This window comes from Bipolaris oryzae (assembly GCF_000523455.1).
Source record: "Bipolaris oryzae ATCC 44560 unplaced genomic scaffold scaffold_17, whole genome shotgun sequence".
Lineage (NCBI taxonomy): Eukaryota > Fungi > Ascomycota > Dothideomycetes > Pleosporales > Pleosporaceae > Bipolaris > Bipolaris oryzae.
Window position 1 is genome coordinate 93,217 of NW_006911293.1, and position 24,260 is coordinate 117,476.

Below are 24,260 nucleotides of genomic sequence, written 5' to 3' on the forward strand. Positions count from 1 at the left end.
CTGGCGGTGTAAAAGGTCCATGTTCAATGGTTCGCTACGGGATGTGGTTGGGCGTCGTTCATCGGTAAGGCGCATGCTGGGGCGCATAATGTTGCTGCAAGGAATACATACGTATGTGTATATGTATGTGTATATGTATGTGTATATGTATGTACACCTGTGTATGCAAGTGTCTTGCAGGGACCATGGTGTTTGGAGTTTGGTGGGGGAGGTGGAACTGGTGTGTCCGGTGAGTAGGATGTTTGCGGTATTATTCAGTTGTGGAGAAGACGGTGTAGCGGTATGCCACGCGGTGTGGAGAGAGTGGGTGGCGGGTAGTGCATTGAGGTATGCGGGTAAGGCGAGGCTGGTGGAGTATGGGTTTTGGGTATGGCTTTCTCATAGGCATGTGATTATGTGGGAAAGTGGAGGTAGAGTACGATTTCGGGACAAGCCGTAAATGGGGATTTGGTTGGTGATATGATCTCTTAATTTATTTGCTTTTGTGATTAGTGCTTTTTTAGTTGTTGGATCAAGTATGGAGAAGAAAAGAGAGGAATTGTTCTTTACATGATATCTCTGGCGAATGATAGGCCGTACATTCTCTACATACAAAACATTGTAAACCTGCGTTAACATGCGTATTGTACGTCTGCGGACTTGTCTTACTATTTCTGTGTCTTGAGAATACACGCAAAGAAGCGTCGATTTTGACATAGTGATCGCGAATTTCTTGTCGTGTGAAGAACGTGGGCTATATATCGTCACATATATCGCATTTAGGATAGTCATGTAGTCATCTGGACTTATGCTCTTGTATGTACGGAACTACATCAATGAAGGAGAAAAGAACATAATCATGGCTTCTCACTGTCATCTTCATCCTTGCAATATTGTTGCGATGGCTCCTTCACTTTATCATTTCATACTTCACAACCATGCAGCACAAACACCGCATGTAACACCCTTCACTTCTCGACAGCATACCCTCCAGCTCCTATATCCATTAAATATTCCATACTCCTTCAATATGGCCATGCAATTCCGATTTGAGACGACCAAATTGGCCGTGAACACGTTGCCCTTGTCTTTCACATTTAATCCAAGACCTATTTTTCTCACCAGAAATCCCATCACCACATGTCACTATCCTCCTCTTCATCACCCAGAATACTACGAGGATTGATTCGTTTGCTTTGCGTATCGGACACCATCCTCCCGTCTTCACTCCCCCGTTTCTTCCTGCAACATCTTCAGCATAGCATACATCCATGATTGCTAAACATCTCGGCTCATAACCCGCTCTCATGACAGTCATTGCCAAAAAAAATTGACACACAAGCAAGAAGCCCAGCACCATCCATGATAGTGAAATAGCACATAATAGAATTCGAGGGTATCATTCCACTTTCACCACCACCTCACCTCTTTCCCTTCTTCCCCTTGCCCTTCCCCTTAGCTCCTCCACCCCCAGTAATACTCCTAACATCCTTCTTACTCAAACTCAGCGTTCCCCCTCTAAACTTTCCTATACTCGGCCCACCAACACCCCTCTCCCTCTTCTTCTCCACTTTCTTGCCCGTCGACGCTTTGTTTTCCCTCTCCAGCACAATACCTGCCTCTCTAGCCTCCGCTCTGCGCTTCGCCTCCGTTGTACGTGCCTTGAGCTCCATATGTTTGCGCTGGGCCATGGGCATCTTTTTCTGAGTGAAGATGGAGCCCTTTGCGCCAAGGGATTGGAGGTGTAGGTCCATTGATTTATGGCGGTCGACACCCGTGGCGGTTAGTGTGCTGGGTGTTGAGGTTCCGGAGGAAGAGGCAGAGAGGAGGTGGGATTCTCGGAGTAGTTTCTGGAGCGCGAGATCGTTTTTGAGATTTGAGGCTTCGGTTGTGTCGGTGTCGTCGGTTTTCTTGTTTCTCTTCTGGGATGATGGGGTACTGATAGATTTCGAGGCCGAGGTAGGCGGTTTGGAGGACATGAAGGCTTTCATTTCTGCGCGCTCGGTGTCGTCAAGTTCGCGATGGGGATCATGGTATTCGACTACTTCGACGTCATTTTCGTGGTCGCTGATGCCTGACCAGTCGGACTCTTCCTCGTCTTCTTCTTCCTCATCCTCCTGTACAGGGGCCTCTTCAATCTTGGGTTTCTTGGGCTCTGTCGGGAGAGGCTTAAATTTTGCTTCGAACGCGCGCCGGAATACTGCTTGGAGATCCTCTGCACCAGAGTCGTCACTCGAGTCTGACGAAGGCGATGGTGACCGCGATTCTTGCTCGAGTTCTGCGCGTGTGACGCGTTTTCGCTTTCCAAGTGCTGGCGCCATAATTGTATCGTGAGGTGTCGTGGTTTAGCTCTGAGAAGACGGTAATGACAATGCGACGCGGTTGCGATAGAATCTCAAAAAGTTTCGAGCAAGGGACCTCACTAGCGCCAAATTCGGTTCGGACCTCCGTCTCTATGAACCCCTCCCCCGCAACACCAAGCGGAACATATCCAATTCACCTTTTTTTGATACTCGCAAACACACCATGACGCGCTTCCGTCCCTGTATCGACCTCCACGCCGGCAGCGTCAAGCAAATTGTCGGCGGCACGCTCAACACCACGACACCCGATGAACTAAAAACCAATTGGACATCCTCGCACCCCTCAGCATTCTACGCCGACCTCTACAAAAAACACGACCTGACCGGCGCACACGTCATAATGCTAGGCCCTGGTAACGATCAAGCAGCGCAAGAAGCGCTCGAGGCATGGAAAGGCGGCATGCAAGTTGGCGGTGGCATCACCGAGCAAAACGCAGCAGAGTGGATTGCCAAAGGCGCGGACAAGGTGAGCGCTATATACGCAATTGGCCAGAGGAACGGGGATTTCAGTATAGATCCTAAGGCTAATGGAACCGCAGTAGGTGATTATAACATCGTACCTTTTTCCCTCGTCAACATTCTCCATGGACCGGCTGCAAGCTGTGTTGAAGGCCCTTGGTAATGACAAATCTAAACTCGTCATTGATTTGTCGTGCCGGAGGAAAGATGATAAGTGGTTCGTTGCGACAAACAAATGGCAGACAATTACAGACTTTGAGCTGAATAAAGGTCCGATTTGAATTTTCCCTAACCGACATTCACTTGAAGCTGATGGAAAAGTACAGAGTCGATAGCCCTCCTCGAACCTCACTGCAGCGAATTCCTCATCCACGCCGCAGACGTCGAAGGCCTACAGCGAGGCATTGACCACGAACTCGTTGCAAAGCTAGCAGAGTGGTGCAGCATACCCGTCACGTATGCAGGCGGAGGCCGCTCACTCGACGACCTGGAGCTCGTAAAGAAGCTCAGCAACGGCAAGGTCGATCTGACCATTGGCAGCGCCCTCGACATTTTCGGCGGTTCCAGCGTCAGATTCGGAGACTGCGTAAAGTGGAACGCCGCACAGCAGTCGTAAAGCCAGTATGCTTCCGACTCAGAACATCTAGAGAAGACGCATCACTCATATACACGCAAATATCACTACACCAAGGGAATTTGCAAATATAATACATTCTCTTTTCTTATCACTCTAGAACCTCAAAAGACGCTGAAAGCCTCGTGGTCCACAGAAAAAGAGACGGAGGCTACAAAAGCTACCTTTGAAAAGAAACAGACAGCCTACAAGTAGCCATGCAATCAAAAACTCCATTGAAGAGAAGAAAGAGAAAAAAAACTCCCAAATTCCCCCATCCTTGCTGCTCCTCCTCCCAGTAAAACCCCCCTATAGAATCGTGTCACTCAGTCAAAGCGTACCAAAGCAGCTCCCCTTCATTCCTGTTTCCACCACCCATGAGCTTGGAAAGTGAATAAAAAAAGCAGTTTATTGCGCCCGTTCTCGTGCAAAAGAAGAAGAAAAACGTGTTCAGCGTCGTAGGATTTTGCCCGGAACACTCTGTTCTTTCCTCTGCCCTTTTTTTTGTTTTGGTTTAATTGTATGTGCTGTGTCACCCAGAGGTCCGTCTTGGCAAAAACGATACGTTCCACGCGTGTAAAGTCTCAAGGGAGAGAGGGAGTAACGACATGGAGAGAAAAGTGTAATAGAATCGGAAAAAAGCACGTTGGGATATCGAGCTGGGAACATGGGGAGGAGCTACGTGTATGAAAATTATGCCCGTTTCATCTGGGGAGGTGAGTCAGCAAATGTGTGGGAGATAAAAAAGAGTATATATTGCTCAAGTATTAACGTACCATCTTTCCTTTCAAACTCCAGCCCGCGGTGTGCCAACCGCGCTCGTCATTGCCGTGCTAGGGCCCCCTTGAACACTGCTTCCATCATCATAATCTTGCCATTCTGGATACTCTGCCGTCACCTCCTTCAGCTTGTCGAGCGCAGTCTGCTCAATGAGATTGGCATCCGCAAACAACAGTGACGTGTCCTCGTTGTAGGTCCGGCAGTTGTTGCAGAGCAAGCCCAGATCTTGACGGAACTGCTTGACAGACTGATACTCCTTCTTGTTGATCTTCTTCTCAATCTGCTTCATGCAGATGGGATTCTTGATCAGTTGGTAGTAGTCTGGATAATCCCATTTGTCTGGTAGCTCAATGAAGGGGTCGATAATGCCGCGATTTGGAATGTTGGGATCTGGCGACTCTTCTTCGAGATCGTTGAGCGCTTCGTAAATGACGTTAACAATCTTTTGAAGAGATGCTCGCTGCTCAGGCTGCAACATGTCTTTGCTAGGCGCTGGCCGTCCGCGTTTCCGTGGTGTAGGTTCAACGTCGAGTGAGGCTTCATCTGCTTTGCGCTTCTCAGCCTTTGGCTTACGGCCTCGCTTCTTGGGTGCAGGCTCCTCGGAACTGGCACGTGATGGTGCTGGCGACTCCTCATCGCCCCGCCCACCCTTGTTCCTACCCCGTTTGGCCATCTTCGCCTCCTTGCGGGCAATAGCTGCTTCTATTGAATCATCGTCGTTGTCAACAGCCTCCAGCCACTGCTCTTCCGTCAGACCGTCGTCATACTTGACCCGTGTACGCTCTCGAGCACCACGGCCAGCAGGCGTATCGTCCTTTTCGTCAACGATGGGTGCCTCTTCGTTCAGGTAGATATCTGGCAGTTCGCTCTCGCCAATCAAACGACCTAGAGGCTTACCAGGGCCGTATGGATCCTCGGCAATACGCTTTCGGTCCATTTCCTGGAATATCGCCAACTCATCCTCGTGTCGCATCATGATCTGGTTCAGGTCGTCATCGTCCATTTCCTCTTGTTCAAGGCTTTCGGCGGCTTCAGCAGATTCCAACATGATACGCAACATGGCGTCTCGTTCGTCATCTTTGGACTTGTTGTCGAATTTACCAGCTTGAATGACCTTGCCATCCATGTCCAACTTGTAGTTGGCTCGCTCGAGAATCTTCTCTTCTACCGAGTTGGACGTAATCAGACGCAGAATGCGGACCTCGTTCTTCTGACCAATACGATGGGCACGATCTTGGGCTTGCAAATCTTGATGAGGATTCCAATCTGAGTCGTAAATGATGACGGTATCAGCAGTCTGAAGATTGAGACCGAGACCACCAGCACGTGTAGATAGTAGGAAACAGAAGTAGGGCGAATCGGGCGCGTTGAACAGCCTCAGCAAGTCTGAACGATCGTCTGCTTTTGTCGCACCGTCCAACCGCAGATATTGCATGCCCCTAAGCCGTAGGTAATCCTCCATGATGTTCATGATCTGCGTCATCTGGAAGAACATGAGAACACGATGACCGGTGGCCTGGAACTTGGGCAAGATTCGATCCAAAAGCTCAAATTTACCAGCTGAACGCCACAGGAGATCATTAGTGCCTTTTGTGGGGTTCATGACATCCTCAACCTCCTCAAAGACGAAAGGATGGTTGCAGAGCTTTCGCAGCTGCATAAGCATATTGCTCAAACCACGCATACCAGTCTTTCCACCTTTGCCATCGCTGACCATGAGGCGGTTGTGAGTGACGAGTTGCTTGTACAGCTTCGCTTGAAGGGTGGAGAAGTTGCACTTGATCACACGTTCGGTCTTGTCCGGGAGGTCCTTCTCGACATCGCGCTTCAGACGTCGGAGCAAGAAAGGCCTAAGAACCTTGTGCAGACGACGAATAACGAGCAGCTGCTCTTCTTCGGTGAGCTCCATCTTATCTTGACCTCCGGTATTTGCAAATGGCGTGTTGAACCACTCGTCGAACGACGTAGCCGACTTGAAGATGGTAGGAAGAACGAAGTTGAGCATAGCCCAAAGTTCAGTGAGGTTGTTCTGCAGGGGCGTACCTGTCAGAATGAGTCGATACCGCGTTGAGTAGTATTGTGTGATGGTCATGCTGAGCTTGGAACCAGCGTTCTTCATACGGTGACCTTCGTCGACAATCATGTGAACCCACTTGATCTTGCTGAGAATTGGTCTGTCCTTGATGATAAACTCGTACGTGGTGAGCAGCACCTGAAACTGACCCCAACGAATCTGTTGCTGGTACTGCTTACGCGCGTTCGGAGGACCCTTGTACACGATCTTACTAACGCTTGGCGCCCACTTCTCGAACTCGTTGGTCCAGTTGGTAAGCGTACTCAAGGGAACAATAACAAGGTAAGGGCCAGGTTGTCGCTTCTTCTCGATCAGGTATGTGATCAAACTGATTGTCTGAATGGTTTTTCCGAGACCCATTTCGTCTGCAAGAATACCATTCAAGTTGTTGTTGTACAGGGATATCATCCACTGTAGACCCTTGAGTTGGTATTCCTTGAGTGTACCTCCGACCAGGTTGGTGGCCTGTTCAGTGACCTCCTCCTTGATGCGGTGAGCAATCTCGTAGTAGTCAGTCTTTCTCTTGCCCGGTCGGTCTTCGTCGTCGGACTCGTCACTGCTGCTCTCCTCCTCAGGCTCGTAGGAGTTGTTTGCAGATCGCTGCTGTGCCTTGACAGAGTTTGCAAGCTGCTTCAAGAATCCATCGGTCTGCTTGAGAAGGTGCGAAATACGAGTATCCTTGGCTTGGCCCAAGAGTTTGAGGTAAGTCTCTTCGTCGTTGGACTTGAGCGCCTGCAGACGCTGCTTGGCTGTTCGCTCGATACGCTTCTGTTCTTCCTTCTCGATGTTCTGGTGGGTCGAAACCATGGTACGGCCGAGCTTCTGCAGACGCATTCGCTGAGCCGCGCCAGATTCTTGTAGTTCGGTGCGATGCTTCCGGATGGCATCGATGAACTCGTGGTGCTTCTTCTTTTCCTTGGTCTCACGCGCATCGCGTTGCTGCTTCTCGAGCTTCTCGGTGAGACGGGCTTCGCGCATCGATTGCTTCTTGAGGCGGCGGTAAACGGTTCGGTTAGCAGTCATGGCGAGGTTGTCGGCGTGAATCATTTGCTGGGCGATTTCTCTGCGCAATTTGCGTTGCTTCTCAAGCAGGTTCAGTTTCTTCTGCTCAATAACAAGAGCCAACTTGACCTTTCCGTCATCTTCGGGAGTGTCGGTCTTGCTAGTATCCCATGAGCCGATGTTTGCATGCATCTTCTCCAATTCTGCTTTTCTCGCCGTGAGGCGGTTGTAGAGAAGGATCTCGCGCTCCTTGCGCAATTCTTCCATGCTCTGCTGTACGGCATTGATGTCGACGCCTTGTGGCATAATTGTCGCAAGGTAGGGTCGGTTCTTGCGTTGCGTGTGGGAGATGTAGTTTACGTCCCGGAAGACTTCGCTACTCCAGGGGTCTATGAAGGTATCCGGAAGACGAGGAAGGGTACGAGTCTCTTGCACAGCGCCACCCACAGCACTTGAGGTGCTGCCGGCGCGGGTCGCGTTGTCGAGCATCTGAGAAGCAGCTGCCACGGCTTCAGCGGCATTCTGAGGTTTCTTTGTCTGGTGGTGGCCAAAGATTTGTTGCTGCATATTTGAAGGCAGAGGGAGACCCTTGGAGAGATGTTTGAAGGCTCCAATCTGAGCACGTAGCATCAGCAGCTGATCTTTGGACAGTGCCATCGAAGCATTGTTGGCCGATGTAGGTGTGTGTCCATCAACTGAAGGAGCCTGTCCTCCAGCAGTTGCAATCTGCATTGTAGACGTTGGTCCGGTTGAGTTTGGTGCAGATACGGCAGGTTTTCCGTCAACAGGCGCAACTGGCTTTGCACCATTAAGCATGCCCGTGGCAGCGCCGTTTTGTAGCAGAGCCTGTGGATCCACCTGGCCTTGCTGACGCTGCTGCATCTGCTGTTGTCGGAGCATCTTCTGTTGCTGCTGATACTGATTCTGCTTCTGAACCATTGTGAGGAGGTTGCGCGCCTTGATGAACTCGGGATTGGATTCGGAGACGCCTTGTTGCTTCATCGCAGTGTAACGCTAGAGACGGTGTTAGCAAAGCCGACATGCGGGTGAGAATGGGTATGAGAGTGTGATGGCTGGTGGACTCGAGCTGTCGCGGGTGAAGTACGTACCTGGAAGACATGCTGAATCTGCTCGCGGGTGATGTTTGCCGGGAGCTGGCCCTGGCCGGGCATCTCAGGGTTAGTCTGGACTGAAGCCATGGTGGGCTGCGGTCACGGTGTTTGTGCAGATGCGCAATCGAGGGTTGACGACAAGATGTCAGGTCTGAGACGCGGTCGCCGCACGTGGTCTGGGCGCCGGAGCTCGCGCAAGTATGAGGGAACGACAGTCGAGGGGTGTGTTGTGGCGCGTGTAGCGGTGTTCTATGACATTATCGGGGGGAGTGGTGGTGAGAGAAGCCCTTTTGAGGATGAGGCCGATGAGAGACTCTCGGGAGTCCGCCCGTCGCAGAGTCGCGTCGTTCCAGGAGGCTGAAGCGGAGCGCGCAATTTGCGAGTGGCGGGTGGCAGGGGCGCGGGCGCACTCAAAAAGGGCCAGAGACCGCAGTACGCGTCAGGAACAGCGTGTTGCGGGGATGGAGAGATGCGGGCGCAAGTCTTGGTGATATCGGGATGGGTGGTGAACGTCTGCGAGGTCTCTCTAGCCTGAGCGTTTGTCCGCGCGCAAAGGGAGTTAGCGGCTTGGCGGGGTCATGTGATAAGGATGCGAGTGGGCGTGGCGGCTGTATGGTGAGGGTGTCGTCGCTGCGACTCTTCGACTTGATTTCAATCGCCCTGTTCACGCTCACGCTCACTGCACGTCGGGATTGTGGGGTTGAAGACAAACAACGCGCTTGACGTGGGCTAGTGCCGAAATGAGCCACCGCTTCGGAGGCGCAAGGAACGAGTGGAGTGCCACGTCCACGACCCCTCCAAACTTGTTACCACACGGCCCAGCCGAACATCAAACTCTTCGTTCCACGCTCCACTGACCTGGTGGTAAGAGCATATCTACTCACAGGGGCCCTTGCACGCTTCCTGCGTGCCCTCGTCCTCTATCACACTCCTTATAGTCACTTCACCAGCCAGATGAGCCTTGGTGGTGAGATCTCAAAATCTGCCCTGCGCGACAGCGTGACACACCGTGTGCATCACCGTCCATTCCTTCATCAAAATATATCGCCTGAGCATACAAAAACGCGACTTTTGGTTTTTTTGATACCCTTTCCCTCCTCTGTCGTCAGGTGGCGTTTGCCAAGAAATGCTGCTTATCCCACACTCCCGATATTGCAGCTGACCAAGCTCTCGGCACCCAGTATTTGGCTGTGGGAAGAATGTTGTTAACTTTGCGAAAATGGCCATTAAATTCTGGACTGATCTACATGAATACATTCATATCCCCAGCCTCAGCCATAGCCATCCGAATTCACATCCGTGCATCCTAAGTGAGCGTAGGTGTGGTCCAGTCGATGTATGTCGCAACATCGGCACCGGACGGGCCCTTTTCGATATTAGTATTGGCACTCTGGTTTAACAGAAATTTGTTTATAAAGGCAGTCAGATCAGCCTGCTGGTTGGATGGAAACTGGCAGTGGTTGTGGTTGCCAGAGCCTGTGAAACCCATGTTGTCCGGTACACCAAGAGCCCTGTAGATGAGGCGACCAGCCTTCATGCAAGCCGTTGTCGCAACCGGGCCCAGCCAATCGATTTCGTTCTCTATAACGAGCAGGCCGCGAGGAGCAACCATACCTGCAAGCTGATGGTGGTCGGTAGCGAGTGTGTTGGACCGTGTGCTAAATGCATTGAATCTGGGAGAGAACCAAACATTCTCGGTGACAATCTGGCCAGATGTCTGGATGTTCTTGCCCTTGGCCTTCTCCGAGTCAGAAATGCGCCAACAGGCAGCACCGCCAGATCCGGATTCTTGAGGTAGCCCGAGTGCGATACGGTCAACGAGGGCGGCGGCAACAAATGCACCCTTGCCGTTCCGGGAGCATCCAGTAACCCCGACGCGCTTGGGGTCAATGCCGGCACCAGGAGTCGCCTCGAGAGCATCTATGATACGATCGACACCCCAGGCCCAGGCAGTAAGAGCACCTGCACTGTGGCTGGAGCCGTACATATCATAAAATTTGCCTTTTCCACGACTGCTTTGACTCTGCTGCTGAGCGATCTCATCGTTGTTGAAGGTGATGGTAGCGACCTGGCTGGGGATGGGGATACTGGGAGCGCCATAGGCGATAATGGCGGGGAAGGGACCACTTCCACTGGGTTTCTTGATTGAGACAGAGAACGAGACGGATTTTCCGCCCTCACTTGATGTGATAGAGAGGGATGTTCCTGAGAAGCTAGCAGTGACAGTCGAAGGCTTCTTGGGGAAATCACCAAGCTCTTGGTTCTGCAAGGCTGCACTGACTTCTTTGTTCTTGCACGCAAAGTCTTCTTTTGTGACAACAGATCTTCCGTCGAAGAACTTGAAGGGATTCGGCAGTTTGGAGTTGGCGGTGCTAGGAAAAGTCGATGGGACGGCGCATGTTGCCTCTTGGCGTTGCTGAAGCAGAGGCGTGACAAGGACGGCACTAGAAAGGAGTGAGAGGGCGATTGAGTACTTCATATTGAATTCTGAGGGTGCTCAAGACAGGTTTTCTCTGGACGCAGGCATTTTCGAGAGCCTCTGTCTATTATATATTGACTATTCGCTCCACAAACACTCCACATCCCCGCAGGAAGTTGATGATTTTAAACGAAGCGATAGAAATGAGCAGATCATGCACAGTTAATACGATGTAATTAAGAATACACGTCTCGTTGCCTGTCCATGGCGATTTTTACTGTCGCGTAAATGCGAAACCGTGGTAGGTGACATGGGGGGAAGCCTGGGTGCGAGTTGTGCAGGATCTGTCTCTTGAATGATGGAAAAACCAACAACGCCATCTATATCTGCAGTCTTCCATTGGAATGTAAAAACTCCCTTGAGCCGTGAGGGGGGCGGACTTGCACTTTAGCATCCTTGGCTAACAGTTTTCCCGAAAGGGAAGTGTCTCCACTTGACATGTTCTCAGATGCGGGTGTTGAAGACCTATGTAGATAGCATGCATTTTGCATAATGCCCCTCCAGGGTTCAGAAAATGGGGTAACACCATAGCAATAGAATGGTGCTTTATTGGGTACAGAATGTGACAGGTACTCTACTGATCCTGGCTCGACCCGAAGAGATGATGGATATCATGACGCTGGTTCTCCATGGCCTTGTGGGGTATGGTGGGGCATTTATTGAAGTGCCGTTTAGCCTGTCCGCGACCTTGGGATTCTTCCGACAGTATACAATCAGTATTCTGAATTCTCTTTTGGAGCTTCCGATGCTGTTCTGAGGATGCCTAGAGAGGGGCTATATGCAGGGTTGTTAGTGTGTACAGTAATAAAACCATACCCACGTGGACGCGTGTAAATATCGCTGGCGAATTTCTGAATGCTCAGTCGCTAGTATGAAACGCGCTGAGTGCAGAACATGCAGAAGGAGGAAGGAAGCATCCAAAGGTGAAAGATAGCCAGTCCGTTGCGCTTACCATTTCTAGTACTAGTGGTACGCTGGACTTCGGCACCCCTCTCACATTCAATCGGATGTCTCAGGCCGGTACATTGAGACCCGTTCACAAACAAATGAAGCTTAGTTGAAGGATAAAGCCCTGGATTCTCACAGGAAACTTCTCAGAAAAGTTGTCAGCGATTTGCCTAGTCAGCATTGAGGGGAAATGGAAGGAAGCATATGGGTGCACTCTGACTGGATAGATCGAAACCTGGCTTACCAAGCTACCCCACCCCCATTGGTTGTCAGCCACCGTCTTCTGTACTATATATGTGCATATACAGGCGAAGTGGTGTTTTCTCAACTCAACAGAAAAAAAGTTCATAATCGGCCACAATGACGGGCGAGCGACAAGCAGCAAATGCTATTCGATTTTACGATTCGAGATCATGGGATTACGATGCGACATGGCATAACGACTTTACCAAACGGTTCATATCCTATCTGGACATACAACCTGGGCAGCATGTACTGGACCTAGCATGCGGAACTGGACTCCTGACTTTTCGCGAAGCAGAGGCTGTGGGACCACAAGGTCACGTCATAGGAGTTGATGTCACGCCCAGTATGCTTGCGGTGGCCACGCACCGAAAGACGCAAGGGGGAGATAAATATGCAAATACTACCTTTCTCAAGGGCGACGTGTTACATTTGGATGAGACGGAAGAATTGAAGGGGAAACAGTTTGATGTCATCACGGTAGCTTCTGCGCTTGTCTTGTTTCCTGACCCTAAGGCTGCCATGGAGCACTGGACGGAATTTCTGAAGCCTGGGGGTGTCATGGCAGTGGATGCGACGCACCCGAGGAACTTAGTGCCAGGCATGGTTCTCGAGAGGGTGGCGCGCAGACTGCAGCTGCCGATCCCATATAACCGCTCATGGAGCAAATCAGAGGACACTCTGAGGAAGACAATGGAGTCAGCTGGCCTAGAGGTGGAGCAGGTGTTTACAGTGGAAAACCAAGCCGGATACGGCCGACGCTCGTATGAAATGGAGCAATGGGACGACTTTTTTGTCGAGAACGTAGTTGTCAAGGACATTGCCAGGACGTTTGCGAGTAATGACATCAGGAGAAAAGCACAAGGGGTTTACAAAGAGGAGTGGGAGAAGCTGGCGATAGACGGCAAGGTCGAAGAGGTAGACTCGGTGTTTCTGGGTATAGCGCGGAGACGTAAGTAAAACCCATGCAGCTGCACTTGAGCCAATGGCGAACTGACGCGACACTGAAGCTGCCGACGGATCTCGATATGTTGCACAAACAATTAAAGACGATGTCGTATTCTCAGGCGGGTGCCGGTGCGGCGGGGTACAATACACAGCGAGCGCGGCGCCTTCAGACATCACCATCTGCCACTGCCGAGCGTGCCAGCAACTGTCGGGCTCTGGATTTCTCGCGTTTACACGAGTACCGTTGAAAGAGGTTAGGTTCCAGCAGGCGAGCACACGCACAAGTCTGCAACTTTCTAGCGTTGCCGAACGAACCTTTTGCTCGGGGTGTGGGGCACCGATATCCATGACATATCCTTCAGACCCTGAGGGACTCGGTCTGTGCATGGCCACGGTCGATCTGGAAAGCCTAAAAACGGAGACGACGCCAAAGGTGATCAAGCACATCTTTCTGCGGGAGAAGGCGCCTTGGGTGGTGCTGCCAGAAGACGGGACCGAGCGTTGGGGCACCTCAGAGGTAGCACACTATCTGAGCCAGAAGTCGTAGAGCCGCGTGTGTGTACTGTATTGTACTGTACTATACTGCACACACACACGGCTAGTGAGGCAGATGGCGGTAAGGGAGACGGAGACGGAGACGGGGATGGTGGAGTAGCTGCGCCAAGCGGGACTGGATGGATCCATGATAAAGCCCGACTGCGGTGCAGCTAGGCAGTGTAGACATGTTGAGCAGGCCGAATGCAAAAGAAGTTGTTTTGGTGTTTGCGAGAGGACGATGCTACAGGCAGGGTATGAGGGTGCCAGCAGCCGCTGTCACAGAAATGTTTCCCTGGGGCAGAATGTTTCCAAACACGCGGTGCGTGTCATTGGCCCGCGACGCGTTGAGCCCGAACGGCGGGCCAAGGCATCGAGGGAACCGGCAGAGGGCAAAGGCAGATTAGCTACAAAGACGCCCTGGAGGGAACCGCAGAGTTTGAAGGCGGCTGCAGCGTGACTAGAGCGGCGCCATGCATCCCGAGCGCGCGATTGGTGCGAGCCATGTATCGCAGGTGGGTAAGCCTTGTATACGTGTTGCGGTGTGCGAGCATGACGGGGCGGGCTAGCCGTCCCAGCCTCACAAAATGCGACTCCCGGCCACCTTAGTTTTCCCGCCCCTCGAAACATTTGTACGCTGCACAAAATCCTCGCCTGCTTTCTTTTCCAAACCCTGAATCCCCATTCCCTCTGCTTTTGGTGCGACTGTGTCTGTAGCGACTCGTCGCCGCTGTCCTGCACCAGCTGCTGAGCCCTTGTACCCCACCCACCACCGTCCCTCATTGCTCCTTCATCGGCCCTATCCGCCGCCCATCGCTCGGGCTGCCCGCTGCCCTCACGCCCTCACGCCCGTCCCCTTAGGCGACGAGTCGAGGCAGTGTTTCACAGCACCACGCGTACAGCCCTCGCTGCCGATCCGGACCATCTGCCGTCGTTGCAAATCTCGCTTTCCCCAAACAACTAGTCGCTCCCGTGGGCCGCCGATATGAGCCGCAACTCATCGCATGATCGGGACCTGCAACAGCCCTCTCACCCTCCTTATGCTGCTCAGGGCCCCCAACGCGCTGCTATACAAGTGCAGCCCTACCATACTCGCAAGCACTCGGCCCCCCTGCCTGAGCATGACGCTCGCGTTTTTGACGACGTCGACATTACTGGACTTCAGCCACCCCCCTCTGCTCTAACACCCACTTCCCCCACCGCGTATGACCCACATGCGTCCTGCCCGTTAGACGACTTCCCCAGGTCAGGCCGTAGCAGTCACCAGCGCACGCTGACCGGAACCGTATTCGAAAACCTTAACCGCGCCGCTACTACAATCCAGCAGCATACCTCACGCGCCTCTTCGCCCTCAAAGTCCCTTGCCAGTTTTATGCCCTCGAGGGGAACCGTTGAATCTAGCGCCAGCCAGCCCAAGATCAGGGCTATCCAGAATTGGTTCAGTGGCTCTTCGCCCTCTAGCAAGGCCAGCACCTCGCAGCACGACGATTACTCAGACTCGGAGTCGGCATCAGGAGAAGAGTACGACTCGGAATCAGAGTCAGAGTCCGAAGTGGAAGAAGAGAGGGGCAACATGATGGCCAATATCTTTACCCGTGGCTCGTCCCTTACGAGGGGCGCTTCTGAGAGTCCTCAACCCTCTAGCGCTATGCCGGCGCAGACCAAAGCACCAAGTCAGCCGACTGCGAGCAGCAAGTTTGCCTGGTTGCTTAAGACACAAAAGAGCGCTGCGGTCCCTCCCCCACAGCCGTCACCCACATACCACAACCCCGACGATGAGCTGCTGAATCTCAACATCTCGCAAGCTCTCTTCCCCCACGGCCCCGCCGACCCCCTCGCTGCGTCATCCTTCCACGACCTCCTCACTAATGCCGAAGCGCTGCTCTCACGCTACCAGACTGCCTACCGCAAACTCTCTACTGCTCTAGTAGACGCACACTCGGAACAGAGTGCGCAGGAAGACGAGCTCGACGAGGCCGAGACACGTGCCCGCCACCTCAAGATGCAACTTGAGACCATGGCAAGGCGAGCCGACGAGCAGGATGAGCAGATGCGATCGCTCATGGAAGACCTTGCGTTTGAGCGAAGAGCAAGGCAAGAAGAAGAGGCGGCCCGCAAGAGGAATTTGGCGCTCATCAGGGGTTCGGCCCAGTGTGAGCATGCTTCGTGCCAAGACACTGCTGTCAGACGGCACAACCGCATTTCTGGGTCTGGACTTAGCGTCGATTCTGGCTTCGAGTCGGAACCAGAAAACGACGGAGCAAGTGTCACGTCAGGAAACTGCTTGAGCCCAACCGCCACCGACCGTTCCTCCGTACTTGACATTGACTCTCATGCCAACACCACCAAGGGCAAGAAGCCTGCACCGCTACAACAGAAGATGCAAGAAAAGATTGACATCAACCGGGGAGGATGGGGATGCGCAAATTGTGAAGGTGGCGCACAATCCTCTGTATGGGGACGTCTGGCCAAGGAGCGAGAGGAGAACCGTACGCTAAGACTTCGAGTCGAGACGCTCGAGGAGGCTGTTGACGGTGCCCTGAACGCCGTCACTGGTGCTTGGGGAATGTAAATAGTATGTGTCTAGTACAATTTTGTGGAAAGGCACTGGCGTATGGCGAACTGTGCTTTTACTTGCCGTCTTTGGCTTCGTTCTTCGCTTCGCAATATTTATGCACTTGAGCTTTAGATGGAACGGAATACCACTTTTGCACAGCATTGCTGTGTTGCGAGCATGTATGTATGTACTCTAGGGATCGGTTTTTTTGTGAAATATATATTTTTTCTTCACAGTCAATGAAGTAGAACCTTGATCGATTCAAGGTGATGATGACAGCTTGCATAAAATAATTAGCACGGCGAATACTTCCGATATCACCAAATCACTTGTACACCAAAATAGAGTGGTCATTTGTATGCATTCATCCTTTTATCCATTACAGTCATACATTCTTCGTACATATTCCTCAAACCGTTATCTCATCGCAGAAATGCTAGTACAGGAGGGAAAAGAAATACTCCATCACATCACACTATGCAAGCCTCAAAGCTTACCCTCGCAGCAATCCTTGGTCACCAGAACCGAAGAGTTGTTCTTAGTATTTGGCACATCAATCGCAGGATTGCGGTCGAAAAAGTCACTTGGCTTGTAGTGAATCTCGTAAATCTCTACAGGCATAACGGGCCAATCCTCGACACTGCACATTCGTTAGCAACTTGTTCTCTCACCAAAAAACAACAACAACAACAACTTCGAACCAACCAGATGCGAACATCGGATGGGACAGAGAAGGATTTTTTTTTTAAAAAAAAACAAAAAACTTACCGAGGGTTATGTGTCAAACCAAAGACATTCCAAAGCACAAAATCCTCCTCGGCAACATCGTCCTTGCGAGCAGCCATGTCATACACACCGCCCACATCAAGCTGGCTCTGCATCGTGAAGGGTCCGGCGGCAAACAGCTCGTCATCGCGGTACTTGGTAACCCACAAGTGGTGTTGGGTAAACAGCGCGCGGTTCGATTGAATGCTACCGGGAGCCGCGAGCAGCTTCTGTGTTGGCAGCGGCGCAAACTTGTAACCAACATTGTTTCCAGACTTGGGGTTCTTCTTGTAGGGGTTGATAATCTTGAAGACGCGGTGGTCGGTGGGGTTCGCGTCGAGGCCCGTTGACTTGTCGACGATGGTCTTGCGGATCTCGTACCAGTTGCCGTTGGGGTTTGTCTCCTTGTTCCATGGCGCAGTGTGGGATTCCTCGTAGACGAGGGTGTTCTTGTGGCCGTCGATGGCTGGGTCGACGCGGACGGCGAAGATGTGCTGGTGGTTTTGGGCGAGGACGCCGTTGGCGACGACGTTGCCGTAGTCGGAGGTCTTGCCCGGGTCGATGTTGACGACGGAGACGATACCCGTCGCGCGGGTCTCGATGGTGATGCCGCCGGCGTTGTCGAGCTTGTAGGCGAAGATGTACTCGTAGTTGGCGAGGGTGATGATGAATTGGACGACGAGCTCGCGCTTACGGGTTACGACGGCGCGGCCAGTTCGCCAGTTGGTGTGCTTCCAGCCGATGCCGTCATCTTGCTCGTGGAGACAGATGACGTTGGGCTGGTCCACGGGCTCACCCTCTCTGTCGATGTTAGTGCCATCAAAGTACTTGATGACACCCAAGCAGTCACAGCCGAGAGAGAGGTTGTTGGCGCAGTTTCCGGCACCTCCGTCACCAAAGTCAAAGGCTTGCTTGCGGTGGTAGCCTGGACGGGCATCGGCATAGGGTACAGTCATCTCGCTGATGCTCATGCGGTACATGATGCTTCGTCCATCGTAGTGAACGTCGTGCAGAACTGCTCCTTCACGGGGGTTAAACGATACCCTGAAGCGCCATTTTTGCCATTCAACGAGTGATTCATCAGAAACTCTGAATGAAGGCCCGTCAGGCTGTAGGATGTTGATGGGCTTGACATCCTGTCGGAGTCCGCCAGCAACCATCTCAGGGACATACTCGCCCGGCTCGCAGTGATCAAGGACACGTGGAGAGCATGTCTTGGCCGTCAGACCATCTCCCTTTCCACCTGTAGCCAATCGTTCGACACGAACAATCTTCTTTGTTGCTGCGTCCATGATGGGGACCAGGGGTACTGGGTATGAGTAGAAGTTGGAGTCTGGGTTTCCGTTCCTCAAGTCTTGCGCAAAGCAGAGACCTTGGAAGTATCTGGCGCTGTCGAATTCTGGGTCAACTGGACCGTGTGGCCTGGAGAAATTAGTATGTAGTCGAAGAGAAGGGTACAAGGTAATCTTACCATGGCTCAACAACCAATTCAAATCCTTCAGGTAGTTGATATTCGGCAACAGCCTTCTTGAACATGTCGCTCTCCTTGCATGCTTGAACGAGATCATCGAATTCCCACAAGCACAGACTGGGTTGCATAGTATCCTTTGGAAAGGCCTGATGGCGGACTCTCTTTTTTTGCTCGACATCAACGAGCGACTCGTTATACTGCGGGATCTTATCTGACCCAATCACATCGTACTGAACCTTGGCCAGTCGTGGCGGTCTCTTGGTGGCCGCAGAGTGACCTGGCTTGGCAGCATGTTCAAGTTCAAGAAATTGCTTCATTGCTTCTTTGTTTGGTTCTTGGGCGAAGATTTCCCGAAAGTTGATGAGAGTGTCTTTGTGGAGTGAGCGGATGACATCGCGAGCGACGCGTATCTCATCTGAAGAGATACTCTTGAAAGGGTGAGGCGCCATGATGGTTGACGATCTATGAATGTACGAAAAAAAAGGACCTGGTCTACCTTGACAATGCAAGAGGAGGTAGAGGAGTTTGTAGATGAGAAATTAAAAAATCCGCCCAGCACACAGGCTGTCCTTCCCTTTTATCATCGTATATTCCAGTCTAATACATGGATCTTACATTCCGCGATTCTCTACCGCGACAGGCGGGGTCTCGACTAGTACTATCCGCTATCGTGGGTTAGGAGGAATCGCATGGACCTCCTGCAAGCAGTTTAGTGCGTGGGTTATCCAAAGCCTATCCCACCAGCACCCGGCTCGGTAACTTTTTTACATACAAATTGAAGTATTATCTTTTACCAAACTATGGATCTAGACGTCTACAAAGCTTGCTGATTTATAAGTTGATTGCGATACGCCAATGTGCGGGGAATGCGTATGTCTCGATGGACGGAAGTATACCGCGGTGGGATCCGCACTTTTGTTCCCCTGCAGCGCGGACAGCGGTACAGTGCCGCTTCCGGCATTCCTACACATGAGAGATCCTTACGTCGACAAGGGTATCACTCAAACCACAGCCGCATCGGGTGACATTTCCTCAAATTCGGACCGCCGATTCCTTACCGCCTATCTCTTGTTTGAAATTATACGCTTATCATGTAACTCGTTAGAGCGACAAAAAAGATAATGTAAAACTGGCCAGACGGGATGTTCCGGGCAACAGTGGACTCTGCCAATGGTGACTACATGAGTCCTCTTGGGAATGGTTTCGTGGCAGCACATGTTGTATGCATGCATTGGACATATTAGCACAGGAGGAAGACCGAGGCTACGGTTATGTGCAGGTGTTGTGTCTGCGTTGTACAGCTCACCGCATTGAGCCACGGTAGAGCTACTAACGCTGATCCGGTGAATTACAAGAGAGTCGAGTTGGTTAGGTCTTGGTACTTCGCCCATCCTTGTAATCTAATACATTTTATGACCACGTTGATTACTAGCCCGCACAAGCGGCCCTACAACTGTTCTTAGTGCGCAATAATAGTCTCGACTCGAGAGACCATCTCCCATTGAGCCCTACCGTTTACAGCTATAGTGTGGGGTTGGTCCAGCCTGTCGCGAGATGGCAATTCTGAGAAATATAATGTGTCTGAACCCTCAAGTTTTCATCAAAAGAAGTAACAGCTTCTATCACTAGCATCGGTGGTTTAGTGGTAAAATTAGCCGTTGCCATCTCTCTTCGAGAACAGTTTCGGCTAGCCCCGGGTTCGATTCCCGGCCGATGCAAGCTTTCTTTTTTTATTTTATTTTTGTTCCTGGACCTGGCGATCGGGTTCTGAGCATCTTTTTGCTTTTTCGCTGGTTCTCGCTGTTGAGGTTAGGTGTCTTTTTGTGCTCTGCGCTAAGTTGAAGACGGAGAAAGTTGCTGGCAACAGCAGCAGTGACAGCAGCGCGTCTTTGTGTACATGTTGTCACTACTTCCCTTGCCACGTGGATGCCTTTGCACGAGTCTTTTGGACAACTGCTTTGGAACGTGTGTGGCGGTGCGCTTTTTTGCCTCCTCATCTTGGTGAGGCTGCGCCACAAGCACCGCCACAAACGGGCCTAGTCCCGCCATTCTTGGTAGGTACGCACCGACACGGACGCTATGACTGCTGGCTCACAATGCGCTGGCTGACAATCTTGGAAGACAGAGTGGGCCTCTCTGTCGTCACACACGCTCCACTTGACATTTCACAGCCATGCGCTGCCCTTGATGCTTCCTGAGACGATGTGGCTGTGAGTTTATGGACGCGCCGTGATGGACGCGCCGAAGCTCCCTGCCTTTTAGAAACCCATTGCTTTTTGTTACCAATTCAACTTCCAACCTTCCAACCTTCCTGGTTACGGAAACCGCATTTCTACATCAACATGTTTACCGGAGTGACACCGGAGTCGCTCATTCCTCGCTCAGACTCGCGAAATCCGGCGACCACGTGCAAAGGCCTTACACAATCTGGGCGACCATGCAAACGGCCTATTGACGCAAAGGAGCCGGAAGGCGACGGTGTTCTCGCCGTGACGTCTGTTGCTGGCGATGACAGCGGGGAGGAGATTGGCGCAGCGGCGTATTTTTGCTGGCAGCACAAAGACCAGGCGGAAACGTTGGCAGCGAAAGAATCGACAGGACCAGCAACGGAATTATACCCGCTGAAAGAGAGGACCAGCATTGATACACTGGTGCAACGGCTGGGTGTTCTGGATGTTGACGAGCCGAATGAAGCTGCTCCACGCAAGAGGAGGAGCAGTGGCCATAGAAGGAGATCTGGGTCTCGACCACCCAGGCGAATCAACCGGCCGCCGACGTGGGATGCTGTCCAGGGCCCATTAATGTCTGTACCCAGCGATGTAATGGCAGACCGAAAACGAAGAGACCGGCCCTCGAAATCAGCGCCACCAGTGAAAAAGCTCGGCTTCTGGGCATCGTTATGCTGTGGATCTGCAGATGAGGAGATTCCAGAACCCACACGACACAAGAAGAAGACAGAGCAACCGCCGCCAGCAGAACCGGCTCAAACAGAAACACCCATGCAAGATATCCCACAGCCAACATCACAACCACCACAACCACCACGAGTACAAGGCCAGTCTCGAAAAAGCAGTAGCCAACACTCGCGACCCTCTAGCTCTCGCAAACCTCTCTCTGAGAAACCATCCCGCCCCGTCAATAAGACGAATCCCAGCTCTGACTCCGAAACCGCCGCACTCCTGCGCTACATCCCCACATCCCTCCCCCCGAAACTCGCCTCAACCCTACTAGCCGAACTCTCCAAGCCCATCTCCTCGCACGACGAGGATGGCTTCATCTACATCTTCTGGCTGACCCCCGAGGCCGCAGGCCCGGCACCCGCATCCGCCGCCAGTAATTTGCTGGCGCCACGCGCAGAAGGGGGGTCCCGGAGACGGACGTCAGATGTGATGCGGCAGTATTCTGTCAAGGAGAAAAAGGGCGAGAAGGGCGGGGAGAAGGGAGAGAAGGGAAGCAAAGGCACAATCTTGCTCAAGATAGGCAGGGCGAATAATGTGCATCGGCGGATGAATGAGTGGACCAGACAATGCGGCTATAGTCTTTCGCTTGTGCGGTACTATCCGCATGTTTCGTCTGCGACGCCATCGCCTGCGGGGTCGAGGCAGCCGTCGCATCAGGGGCGGGAGTCATCGGGCGGTAGTGGTGCTGATAGTAAATTGCAAGTTGGGGGTGACGGGGCGGCGGCAGCAGGAGTGCGCAAGGTACCGTATGCGCATCGGGTGGAGCGCATGATTCATCTAGAATTGGGGGAGCAACGGGTGATTAAGCAGTGTGAGGCTTGCGGCAAGAGCCACAAGGAGTGGTTTGAGGTCGAGGCGACGAGGGATGGGATTAAGAAGGTGGATGAGGTTGTGAAGAGGTGGGTTGAGTGGGCGGAGAAGAGAAATGAATGATGTGATAGTTGGGTGTATTTGGATAGCTGGCATATCAACATACGACCATTATTATCAAGGATTCACGCACCGGAAGACTCGCGTAACCACATCCTCGCCGTAGTATTTCATAAGAAAAAAGTATAATTTCATTTGGGGAATTGGGGTATCTTGTGTAGCTATAGCAGCAAACAGGTAACAAACAATCAAAACGCTCATGTTCTTGGGACTTTCCGATACAGGTGGTTCGCAAGGTTTACTTTAGGGGGGGAAAGGTAGCCCGACATGGCGGACACTGTACAGTGGAGCTTTTGGGAGTGGTGGCGGCGGCGGCGAAAGGGGGAAAGGAAATGGAGATTTCGCAAAAAAAAAAAGAAAACGCCGCGGCCCATCTCTAATACGGCCGGTATGTGGAATCGAGAGCTTTTCCCCACCTCTTTTATGCCGCAGTAAGCGACAAAATATTACATCCTACTCGTGTTGAACTTGGTCTTGCCCGGTTGATGGTGCAAGGTGATACATATATACAGTTGCGTTTCCTTTGGGATTTTTTCTTTCACCGCCAGATGGTTTTGAGGTTAGAAGAGGCCGATGCGGGGCCGCCAGTCGTTTTCAGCGGACTTTGGGTTGACGACAATCTGATAGGGGAAGGGGTTGGCGTCGGTGGTGGTGATGGGAGGAATGTGGTCTTTGTCGCGGTTGACAATGGCGATGATCTTGTGCGCGGCTTTTTCCAGCGACTTTGTCATTGCGCGACGGACCTTGAGGGCATCTGTGGTGTGGATTAGTGGGTTGGCAGGAGGTGAAGGGTTGGTTGGGCTGCTACGTACCAGTCTCGGTCCGGGGCTGAGCGAGAGTGACGTCGAGCGTCCACTGCTCCCAGCAAACGTCTTCGTCTGCCTTTCCGAAAAAGTACGTCTTTCTCCGCTTCTTCTCGAAGAACTGGACGACAATCTGACCTCGTCCACGGGGCTGGTGGGTGCTGTCTATGGAGCGCACGAGCGCAAACGTCTTCTGCTCGATAAGCGTCTCAAGGTCGACATCGTCGATGGCGGGCAGCGTCAGGTCGAGCAGGTCGCGTGTCAGGGGCGATATCGAAGTAAAGTACCGGTGAAAGAAGATTGTGTGCAGGATTGCTGCCGGGCGGTTAGGACACGCTCACGGAGGAGGCCGGGCGGAAGGGGGGGGGGGAGAGAGAAAAGGTTGGGCGGGTGGTCGGGCCAGAAGGTGAAGAAAAACAAAGCGTGAAAAGACTTACCCTTGACGACATCCTTGACAAAGGCAGCATCTGCGAAGATGTCGAGGTTGTACTCTGGCCGCCGTCTTTGCTCCATGGTGGCAGCAGCAGTAGCAGCAAAGTGCTTGGAGGCCGAGCTGGAGACAGGGAGCGCGGGAGAGCGCCACACGGCGTTTGGTTGGGGGCGAGTCGCAGGGGGAAGGGTGCGAACGGGGGGAGCGACAGCAGGCGGGGATGCGAGGCGGGCGGGGATGGTGGCAGGAGGAGCAGCAGGAGCAGCAGTAGTGAGGGTGTCTGGGGTCGAGCGGCGGCGGCGTCGAGGGAGTCGAGAGTGGTGGAGTGGCAGAGGGCGTGGTTGGGACAGGTGTGGAGGTGAAGTTTCGGGCTTGTGCGGGGCAGTCGCGGATGAAGACGACGGAAAACGAACAGGCGCGGGCAGCGCCGTGGGTGAGATCATCAGCACGCCTATCACTCACACTATTGCTATGGCTGTGTATGGACGGATCGTCTGCAGCCCAGCCCAGCGCAGTCGCATCAGCCCGCGGCCGCCTGGTCAGCTATTTGTAGCCTCTTGTCTCCTGTCTCGTCGGCGGCGTGACGCGACACCAGAGCACCACGCCGAGACAAACGTCCTTGGATGCTGCACCTGAATCTGTCATCTGCCTGCTCATCTGAACCACCCCCCTCCCCCCCGTCATGGTTGTGGCCAGCCTTCCCGGCATGCTGCACCCCGACACTTGCTTACAGTACTTACACCTACAGACGGCCCGCCGAACACGTTGCCCGGAGTCTGGACGGCCCAGTCGCAGCAGACTTACATATCT

The 24,260-nt window shown here is 52.6% G+C and overlaps 10 protein-coding genes across 10 annotated transcripts; 4 read left to right on the forward strand and 6 right to left on the reverse strand.

The window, feature by feature from the left end:
- Positions 1 to 1,400: 1,400 nt before the first annotated feature.
- COCMIDRAFT_2104 (uncharacterized protein) lies at positions 1,401 to 2,300 on the reverse strand (the record flags this gene model as incomplete). Its single annotated transcript, XM_007686187.1, has 1 exon — positions 1,401 to 2,300. One exon carries the CDS (start codon positions 2,298 to 2,300, stop codon positions 1,401 to 1,403), a length of 900 nt encoding a protein of 299 aa, XP_007684377.1.
- A 205-nt stretch (positions 2,301 to 2,505) lies between these two features.
- COCMIDRAFT_23222 (uncharacterized protein) lies at positions 2,506 to 3,417 on the forward strand (the record flags this gene model as incomplete). Its single annotated transcript, XM_007686205.1, has 3 exons — positions 2,506 to 2,808; positions 2,885 to 3,071; positions 3,128 to 3,417. 3 exons carry the CDS (start codon positions 2,506 to 2,508, stop codon positions 3,415 to 3,417), a joined length of 780 nt encoding a protein of 259 aa, XP_007684395.1.
- Positions 3,418 to 4,201: 784 nt separating this feature from the next.
- On the reverse strand, positions 4,202 to 8,469 carry COCMIDRAFT_2106 (uncharacterized protein; the record flags this gene model as incomplete). The annotated part of the gene is made up of 2 exons (XM_007686188.1): positions 4,202 to 8,284; positions 8,380 to 8,469. The coding sequence occupies 2 exons, from the start codon at positions 8,467 to 8,469 to the stop codon at positions 4,202 to 4,204; spliced, it is 4,173 nt and encodes a 1,390-aa protein (XP_007684378.1).
- A 1,219-nt stretch (positions 8,470 to 9,688) lies between these two features.
- Positions 9,689 to 10,861, reverse strand: COCMIDRAFT_85671 (carbohydrate esterase family 15 protein; the record flags this gene model as incomplete). The annotated part of the gene is made up of 1 exon (XM_007686249.1): positions 9,689 to 10,861. One exon carries the CDS (start codon positions 10,859 to 10,861, stop codon positions 9,689 to 9,691), a length of 1,173 nt encoding a protein of 390 aa, XP_007684439.1.
- A 1,308-nt stretch (positions 10,862 to 12,169) lies between these two features.
- Positions 12,170 to 13,547, forward strand: COCMIDRAFT_33515 (uncharacterized protein; the record flags this gene model as incomplete). The annotated part of the gene is made up of 2 exons (XM_007686220.1): positions 12,170 to 13,004; positions 13,063 to 13,547. 2 exons carry the CDS (start codon positions 12,170 to 12,172, stop codon positions 13,545 to 13,547), a joined length of 1,320 nt encoding a protein of 439 aa, XP_007684410.1.
- A 231-nt stretch (positions 13,548 to 13,778) lies between these two features.
- Positions 13,779 to 14,164, reverse strand: COCMIDRAFT_33516 (uncharacterized protein; the record flags this gene model as incomplete). The annotated part of the gene is made up of 2 exons (XM_007686221.1): positions 13,779 to 13,829; positions 13,946 to 14,164. The coding sequence occupies 2 exons, from the start codon at positions 14,162 to 14,164 to the stop codon at positions 13,779 to 13,781; spliced, it is 270 nt and encodes an 89-aa protein (XP_007684411.1).
- A 355-nt stretch (positions 14,165 to 14,519) lies between these two features.
- Positions 14,520 to 16,106, forward strand: COCMIDRAFT_85695 (uncharacterized protein; the record flags this gene model as incomplete). Its single annotated transcript, XM_007686250.1, has 1 exon — positions 14,520 to 16,106. One exon carries the CDS (start codon positions 14,520 to 14,522, stop codon positions 16,104 to 16,106), a length of 1,587 nt encoding a protein of 528 aa, XP_007684440.1.
- A 471-nt stretch (positions 16,107 to 16,577) lies between these two features.
- COCMIDRAFT_2110 (uncharacterized protein) lies at positions 16,578 to 18,776 on the reverse strand (the record flags this gene model as incomplete). The annotated part of the gene is made up of 3 exons (XM_007686189.1): positions 16,578 to 16,731; positions 16,860 to 18,278; positions 18,328 to 18,776. The coding sequence occupies 3 exons, from the start codon at positions 18,774 to 18,776 to the stop codon at positions 16,578 to 16,580; spliced, it is 2,022 nt and encodes a 673-aa protein (XP_007684379.1).
- Positions 18,777 to 20,669: 1,893 nt separating this feature from the next.
- COCMIDRAFT_23228 (uncharacterized protein) lies at positions 20,670 to 22,220 on the forward strand (the record flags this gene model as incomplete). The annotated part of the gene is made up of 1 exon (XM_007686206.1): positions 20,670 to 22,220. The coding sequence occupies one exon, from the start codon at positions 20,670 to 20,672 to the stop codon at positions 22,218 to 22,220; it is 1,551 nt and encodes a 516-aa protein (XP_007684396.1).
- Positions 22,221 to 22,777: 557 nt separating this feature from the next.
- Positions 22,778 to 23,533, reverse strand: COCMIDRAFT_85609 (uncharacterized protein; the record flags this gene model as incomplete). Its single annotated transcript, XM_007686251.1, has 3 exons — positions 22,778 to 22,971; positions 23,030 to 23,335; positions 23,458 to 23,533. 3 exons carry the CDS (start codon positions 23,531 to 23,533, stop codon positions 22,778 to 22,780), a joined length of 576 nt encoding a protein of 191 aa, XP_007684441.1.
- Positions 23,534 to 24,260: the final 727 nt, after the last annotated feature.